Raw genomic sequence first — 8,966 nt, forward strand, 5'->3', positions numbered from 1 at the left:
ACTACGCTCCCAGTCTGAAGCTGCAATAGACGTTTAAGCAACCGCAAAAGGATAAATGAAACAAAATCCATTTAAAAACTAGAACCAGTCGGGATGCTCTTTTATTTGTTCCACTAAATGTTTCTCGAGCAGCGGACGGACCAGTCGGTCTGTCGCCACATTACAACTCAAGTAGATTTGTTTCTTCAAACGTTTCGAGATCTTCAGAGCTAATTCCTTTGAATCGCAACCCAGAAGAGGACCCGTGATGGTGGTGGCCACAACTTCGTCACTGTTTCGCATGGGCATGGCCACGGCGAGCTCATTGAGGCACTCGAATCCAGCTTCTGCGATGTAGATAAATAGCGAATTCTCCATTTTCAGCACGCGATATACGAAATTAGCCTCTGAAATGTTGGCTTGGAACAAGTGCGCCGTGAAGGTTGAGGGTTGGAATGAGAGAACTTCCGGCATTCTGGCTGCGCAGGAGATTGCTGAAGAGGACCAGATAATTATTATTGGTCAGAGATCAATTAATGAATTCCTTACATACCTTCTAATGTCGAATTAAGGGACCTTTCAAACCTGGGAAGGACTTGGGAGCTATTCCGGTAACCTCAATTCTTTATAAACAAAGCGATGACAGACGAATTTGTGATTGGTTTGTAGTTCTTTGTCAATGTGGAAGATGTCACCTCTGGCGTTGCGAAGATTATTCGCGACCCGAACATAGATAACGGCTGAGATTGTTTGGTTATGTGAGAAAAGTCTGACAATTTATTTGAGCGTAATTACGCGGTATTTCTAGCGATTAAATTATTTGAAATAATAAAAACTTGAAAACTGGAAAACGCCAAGCTGGGAGAGCCAAAGTGTTAAGGACTCAGCGAGTTCTTCAATCGGGTAATTGGCGAAGGCAGAACACTATCTGATTGGAAAGAAGATCGAGAAAGCTCGTTCCAACATGGAAAAGGAAAACGTTAAAAATGCCGTCCGATGTGGATGCTATCCCATACCGTGAAGATTTTTTACGATAAGAGTCCACCAGGCACCAACACGGTCACCAAGGCTGTCAACCAACCAAATTACCCTAGCAGGTTTGTCAGTCGTGAATATCGACTGCTCGAGATAATATGTAGAACCGAACGGCACGTGCTTTAGCTAACCCGGAGGTTAGCAATTCGGCGAGATAAGGGCCGAGGTTCTTGGTTCTCAAATATCATATCCCTGTCAGGACACAGAGATTTCATCACATGCCTTGACTCAGGAATCAACAAAAGTAAACCCACTCGTGGATTGGTACAAATGAAGATTTCAATCCCAAAGGAACTACACCGTCTAACGGCCTAAGAAAGGAGGGGACGCAATCACGAAGAAAAAACCCAACGTGCGCGGGATGAACGCGAAAGGATTAACTCTGAGCTGATTCAGGCATCTACGCGATGAGTGGCCCGGTCTTCCTTTCCTCTTCATGGGGGATCAGATGAAATGCTAGCCCTGCGGCGGCCCACCCCAACTAGAACGTTCGCCCCTGCCGCTTCCAATATAATGTAATGTTCATTTGCAGGCAGGGGGATTTGAAAGCCTCCAGATTGCACCCAGATCAGGCATTCGATAGAGCCAAATGGCGAAACCGATCACGACGAATCGACCCCGCTTGTGAACAGGACAAAGGCTGAAGAAAAAGAAGAAGAAAGGTGTTTTTGTTATATTGTCGGGCTTTCTCTGTTCTGCTTCTGTGTTCTGCTTTTATAGATACCAAAAAGATTGATTGATTTTTGAAAATAGTGTGATTTTAAGAAAATAACCGTTTTAAAATTGATATCTTGTGCTCGGCCAAATTATGACATTTTTCTGTCCCCATCAAATCATCTAGTAATGACTCGGAAAAAATTATTCAATTATATGAAGAAATCAAAAGCTTCAAATATTAATGGGAAACTGAGTTATTTAAAGGAATACCTCCTAAATATCGGACCGTTTTCAAACGAGGATACAGTCAAAATAAAGAGAGATATACGTCGTTTGAAATCGGAAATTAAGACCAGTCCTCAGCATCTCTTCGACAATGTTGTCTGGAGAGAGATCCCCTGTGTTTAAATAGAGCTGCTGACGAACCCCATCCCACTTTCCACAAGAAAAAAAAGTGTGATGGGCGTCGTCCACGACTCCATTGCAAAACACACAATCCGGAGAACGCGCCTTTCCAATCTTGTGCAGGTAAGACTGAAAACTCCCATGCCCACTTAAAAGTTGGGTAAGGAAATAGTCAGTCTCACCATGCTTCCGATTCAGCCACGCACCTAAGTTGCCGATGAGCCGCGCAGTCCATCTGCCTCTAGTTTCATTTTGCCAAGAGAGTTGCCACTGGTCTAGAGTGTGTTGCCGTTCTTCGCGAGCCACCACCTCCCTTGGCTCATCTCCCTTGCACTTGTATATGGCCTGACGCTCCCTAGCAAGAAGGACAACGGGGATCACTCCCGCGATCACCATCACGGCCGGTTCAGAGACAGTGCGGTACGCAGACGCAACCCGTAAAGCTTCCCGTCTCTGTACTTGCGCGAGACGTTTACGATATCCCTCCTTTTTAAGAGCGCCAGCCTATACCTCTGCACCGTAGAGCAGGACAGACTGCGTTCAGCTCATCAGGAGACGTCGCCTACTAGACGTAGGACCCCCAATGTTTGCCATTAGCCTACTTAACGCCGAAACTCCAGCCGCAGCCTTGTTCGCTGCTGCTTGGATTTGCTCAGAAAAGCTCATCTTTGAGTCAAGAGTCAACCCGAGGTACTTTACCGCTGATTTTGACTCGAAGATCGACTCGCCGAACGATATGGGACGCAGGGTCGGAATTCTCTTTTTAGTCAGGATGACTACTTCGGTTTTTTCCAGTGCAAGGTTGACACCATGAGTAGTCATCTATCCGCTTACCCGTCGCATCAATATGCCGAGTCTGTTTTGCGCCTGTTCGACAGTGCGTCCAGCGACCAGCGCTGCGACATTATCTGCGTAGCCGACTGTCATAGGTAGGGCTCCAGAGGTCCGGCCCTAGGATGGATCCCTGTGCTACCCCCGACATGACCTCCATCCACCTTTGACCCTCTAGTGTTTCATAGAGCAGGGAGCGGTTCCTCAGATAGTTCCTCAAAATCCGTAAGAGATAGTTCGGCACGTTGAAGGTATTGTCTAGTGTGCCTAGAATGTCTTTCCACCTTACGGAATTGAAGGCGTTTCTGTCGTCAAGCGTTACGAGGAGCACCACCCGTCGAGTTCGGCGACTATGTGCCTCTGCTCGTCGAACGGCGTCCACGACCTGCATGACAGCATCAATTGTCGATCTACCTGCCCTAAAACCAAACTGCCGAGGGGATAAATCTCCGGCAGCGCGTATCGCTTCAGCGAGTCTACTTCTTTGAGCTTTTCGAACACTTTCCCAGCAGTGTCAAGCATACATAGTGGGCGGTATGAAGACGGCAATTCGGGATCGCCTTTCCCTTTAGGGATCAGCGCAAGCCTCGCAACTTTCCACCGAGCAGGGAAAATGCCCTGCGTTGAATGCGCCGAGCAGTAGGTCTGGCCGGTGTTGGAATACCAGTTTGTATACCTCTGCTGGAATACCATCGGGTCCTGGCGCCTTCTTGTTTTTCATAGAGAGGACTGCCTGTTCCAACTCTTTTATAGAGAAAAGTGGACAGTCCTCTGCGCTTTCTGCGTCGACGTCACCATCCCATACGGGGTGCGCAGGGAAGAGTGCCCTCACAATGCGGTCCATCTGCTCGGCCTTAAGTGAACAGGGTTTCCGCAGAGCCCCGATTTTTCGGGTTACCAGTTTGTAACCGAGTCCCCATGGATCCCCATTCACCTCGTCGACCAGATCTTGCCAGTAGCGAGCTTTGCTCTTGTTTATTGCCCTGTGGAGTCTCCTTTTGGCTGATTTGTATTCCATCATTATGGTACATGACTCCCCCCGGTCGCCTAGACGTTGTGTTAAGCGGTGCAGCCTGTGACACTCCTTCCGGAGCTCTGCGATTTCCACTGTCCACCAATACATGGAAGGTTTGCCGCGCCTCGATGTCTTCCTGGGCATGGAGGCTCCGCAGGCCGTCGTTATAAGGTTCATAACCGAATTTACGACAGTGTCAGCTGCGGAGAACCCTTTAGCGTGGCCCCACCTGTTCCCAGAATTTCGACAAACTTCCCGGTGTTCACTTTCGCGACGTTGCATACACAGAAAGATCGCTGGGGTGGCGCACACCGAGAGTTTGTGTCCACCACTTCGAAAGCAATGTATTGGTGGTCACTTGCTGAAAAGTCTTACAGAACTTGCCACCCGTCCACCAGCGACACCAGTGATTCCGACGCGAAGATTACGTCTGGAATGCTTCCTTGGAAGCCCGGGCGCCGGAACGTTGAGGTGGATCCGGTGTTTAGAACTACCAGTCCTGTTCTCGCCGCTATTTCCAGAATTCGTTTCCCTCTGGAATCTGTGTGAGGCATGCCCCATTCAAGTGCCCTAGCATTGAAGTCACCCCCGACCAGGATCCGCCCATCCGTGCCTAAGATAGCGTCCTCCAAAGCATCAAGCCTCCGACGAAAGTCCGGCATCGTCTCATTCGGCGTAAGATAGACACTAAAAAACGTTATCCCTGAACACCGAATCCAGACAAAGCCGTCCCCTCGGCCTTGGGCAAGAACCCCCAGGAGGATGCCGTCCTGAACCCAGATGGCAGCGGTACCTAATATGTCTGAGTGCCATGAAACTGGGCCCTTGTTTCGGTACTGCTCACTGATCAGTACTAAATCAGCTTTGGTCTCCGCAGCGAACTGCGCTAGCAACTCGTGAGCGGTTGCACTCCGGTGCATATTGATTTGTAAGATGCGAATCATGTTGACCGTGTCCTAGCTCTTTTCAGTTCTGCTCTGAAAACTGGGCACCGCCCCGATCCCGCAGTGTGCACAGCGCTCTCATCAGTCGCTCCACGGTCCCTGCATAGGACGCAGCTTTCCTTTTCATTGCAGGTGTTCGCTTTATAGCCTGCCTGACCGCATTTACGGCATGTTGCCCTTCTGTCAGGTCCCCGACAGTTTGTGGATGTGTGCCCATAATCCAAACATCTGTAACCTTTGGTTGGGGCGGGCCGAATTCGTATCCTACACACTACTCAACCAATTCTTATTTTCCCGCTGTTTAGAAGCTTCCTCGCGTATTGCCCGGCAACTTCCACCACAGCGAATTTTTGGCCTCGGGAGTTTGCGGCGGTGATACCAATCCGGACATTGGTTACCTCCGGGCATTCGCGTTTGATGGCCTCTTCTACCTCGTTCTTTTTCGTGAGACAGTCAAGGTCTCGGATTTCTAAAGCACACGTGGGTTCCAGGCTAGAAACCAAAGCTTTTTCTCCTGGAAGCCCCTTGACTGCTTCACAGAACGTGACTTTATTTATAGTCTTCGGGCCTAGCTCCACTAAGACTCCACCACCCTTCGTTTTACGTATGGAAGACACTTCCGCTCCGTTGTCTTCGGGTTTGATTTTGTAACGGATTTCGCTGAGGGCTTCCGCAAAAGTCTTGCCTTCCGTCGGCTTAATAAGCAAAGCTGGCGGTCTAGTCCTCCTTCGTCTCCCCACTTTTTTTGGCACTCTGTCTTTCGTGTTCACCTTAGTTTTAGGCAGAGGTTTTTCTGATGGCGCGACGTGTTGTTGTCTTTTGATCCTCTTCGCCTTCTTCTTTTCAGCCCTGGAGAGTACCTGAGTGAAGTCTCCTTCAGATGTCCCTTCCTCCTTTCGTTTTTTCCAAGTTCGCTCTGAAATGGGCTGTCAGCGATCCGTTTGGTACTCGTGGTGTTCTCCTCGGGAAGCGCGGTTGTTTCTGCTTCCTGCGGATTTTGTCTTACTTTCCATGTTCGCCTATAGTATGAAATCCTGTCCAGGAGCTCTTCCAGTTCCATTAGCCCGTTTTTCACCCCCTTACCGACGTTTTTCTGGAGGAACGTCGAAGATCGCATGTGCTTCACAACTGCCGTGCATTTTTTAATAAGTCTTTCCTCTTCCGCTTGCGCCAGAGTAATCGACAGTCCTCCCACTCGGCTTATATTCGAAACCATTTTATTAGTTTCGGCAGTTTCCACTGTGCCTCTTTCCCCAATTATAGCACTGTGCGGTGTGGTCTGGGTTCCTATCTGTGTTGCAGGTGCCGGATCACTTTCCGATCTTTCTCTCCGTCTGCGCGTCCCGATGTCTCGTCGGGTATTTCAGCCCTTGTTGCTTCCTTCGCTGGGTGCTGGGGCGAACGGCGCATTTTCGTGCTGCGAATAAACGCAGCCAGCTCACTCTCCATTTCCACTATCTCCTCGTTTCGTTACGGTTAGACGGAACGTTTTGTGTACCAAAATCTACAACTCCGTCTGGAGGACGACCACAGATAATGTTTCCCGATTCAAGCGGCAGAAGCAAGAAACGAAAAACGGAACAACTACGAAAAAAGAATGAATTGGAAGCGCTCACATTCGCTGCTCAGTCTAAACTTCGAGAGGAAGGGAAAAAAGATGCTTGACTAGTGGGATATAATTTCATCACCAAATCGAGCGAGGAAGTATAAAAAATCCTTTAGTGGTAGCCAATCAAAGGCAAAGGGGCAGTTGACATACTAAGAGCTTTGTCTATGTTTATAGAAGCTGACCTATCACGTAAACAATACCAAATTATAAGAAGCTGTAACCCGGACATGTATCCTTGCTACACTTAAAATACAGCAAACTAAACAGGATTGTTACCCTGACAAGGAGTCCTAAGTTCCATAGTTTAATGGACCACATAGCTTCCAGACTGCTTACAGATCTTAAAGAAATAATGGAAACACTTCAAGAAGAAGAAAGGAGTTACTTGATGCTCATGTGCATGTAGAGATGTGATGGCGCACAGCAAGTGCAATACAAGCAAAAATTCCACTGTGATTTTTATTCAGATGCCAACTTGTTTCAAAGTTCTTTTGTGCCCCGCCGTCTGGCTCTAGATTTTGGTCTGTCAAGCTTACATGCCAGGATTCGTCTTGTTGAATCTGTATTGCATTTAGCCTATAAGTTGCCTGTAAAAAAGTGGCGGGTAACATCTGAAAGAGAAAAACAAACTGTCAAGGAGAGGAAGCTATGCACCGTGAATTCAAGAGGAAGATGGACCTCATAGTAGATGTTCGGAAGGCAAATTTTGGCAATACGAACGATGGCAACGCTGCTGGGCAATTTTTTGCCGATTAAGAACGCTCTGCTGAAATTACCGGTATTGACATCACTTGCAGGCATAGAAGTCTATACAGGCTTTCTTAACCTGCATTTCTATGTTCAGTCTCCAATTTAGTTACGGATCCAGGATTACACTTAGATACTTTACATTGGAGGAAAGGACCAATCTTTGTTCGTTTAGCCGCGGTAGGTAGAATTCAGGTAGCCTTGTCTTGGTGGCGAATAGCATTAGTTTCGTTTTGGTGCTCTTCCATGATTTCACTCATAATGGAGGGAAACATCCCTGATACTAGTATCACCATGTCGTCAGTACACGCCACCAACTTTACCCCACTGCTGTCCAATATTCGCAATATTTTGTCCATCACTATTAAGCAAAGCACCGGAGAGATGGCGCGAGACTGGAGCGTGCCTCTGTTCACAGTTCTGGTCAAGTGGTTGCCTCCCAGATCCGATTGGATTTTCCAGGTTCTTAATATGGATAGTATCCAATGCGTAAAATACCCCTCCAATCTAATACTTGTCAAGTCTTCTTTGATGGCGTTGGTATTAACTTTGCTGAATGTTCCTTCTATATCCAAGAAGCAGTAACCACTCAAGCGTGCCAGTTACCTCATGGAGAGCGGTTTCTGTGGATTTACCTTTCAGGTAGGCATGCTGGGACTTAGAAAAAGGCGTTCTCTCCATAATCGTCCTTAATTCCTTAAGTGGATGGGCTCTAGAGTCTTCAACACGAAAGAGGTGAGGCTGATTGGTCGGAAGTCCCTTGCGGACTTACGGTCGCGCCTTCACGGTTTGAGTATGAAAACCATTCGTGCGCGTCTCCAAGGCTTTGGTAGGTATCCTAAAGAGATACAACTCCGGGAAATATCGACAAGCCATGGCACAACCCTTTTTTGCTGTTTTTCGGAGCATGACTGGCCTTATGCCATCTGGGCCCCGAGATTTATAAACGGAGAAGCAGTTTATAACTCAGCCGATCTTATCATCGGTAATTACCGATTTGATAGTTTCGCAAGATGGGGGCAGTTGTATACCCTCCAAGCAATGCTCTGACTCACAGTCCTTCTATCTGGTTGGAAAATGTGTCTGAACCAGCAGTTTCAAAGTTTCACCAGAAGATTGCGTCCAGGAGCCTTCCGACTTTTTAAGAAAGGATGGGTTCCTATGTTCCTTGGAAAGAATCTTCCTGAGCCTTGCGGGTTCGTTGGTGCTTTCAATGTTCTGACAATAGTCCAACCAAGAACTCCTCTTGTATTTTTTCAAGCATGGTGGATTGGATCCAAGTCGTCGTTCGGTTTTGTGGAGCGGAACATTTTCTCCTTTGCGTTCCTGACTACGAACCGCACTTTATATTCTACCTTTTCAAGTGCCTCCAGGCACTCTCCATTTGTACGTAGCAGGAAAGGTTTGCTGTTCGTCTGGGGTCTCTCCTCCTTGATACCTATCCAGTCGTCCATGGGAATCCTGGGGTTTTGAATGCACAGGAATTGAATGAGATTGTCCTTATCCACTCGGATTTCCGGCAACCAAATGCAAGCGAATGGTCTCCTGGGAATCTCGTCGAAGGGAGATAACTTTGAGCTTTACGTCCTCCCCCCCCTGAGCTTAGCGATGCACGAACCGAGAAAGTTCCTGGAGAATTGGTTCACTGTCAGTGAGTGGTGATAGTGGTGATAGCCACACCCTGTGCGAGGTGACCCTACTATTAACAAAACGCTACGGATCTAAATTGGGGAGTCGAAAAACA

At 47.8% G+C, this 8,966-nt stretch overlaps 1 protein-coding gene across 1 annotated transcript; it reads right to left on the reverse strand.

Moving 5' to 3' along the window:
- Positions 1–70: 70 nt before the first annotated feature.
- Positions 71–654, reverse strand: LOC119646464. The gene is made up of 2 exons (XM_038046913.1): positions 533–654; positions 71–473 (listed from the first exon to the last, which is right to left on the reverse strand). The coding sequence occupies exon 2, from the start codon at positions 451–453 to the stop codon at positions 79–81; it is 375 nt and encodes a 124-aa protein (XP_037902841.1). The 5' UTR covers positions 454–473; positions 533–654; the 3' UTR covers positions 71–78.
- Between the last annotated feature and the right edge of the window lie 8,312 nt (positions 655–8,966).

This window comes from Hermetia illucens, chromosome 1, assembly GCF_905115235.1.
Source record: "Hermetia illucens chromosome 1, iHerIll2.2.curated.20191125, whole genome shotgun sequence".
Lineage (NCBI taxonomy): Eukaryota > Metazoa > Arthropoda > Insecta > Diptera > Stratiomyidae > Hermetia > Hermetia illucens.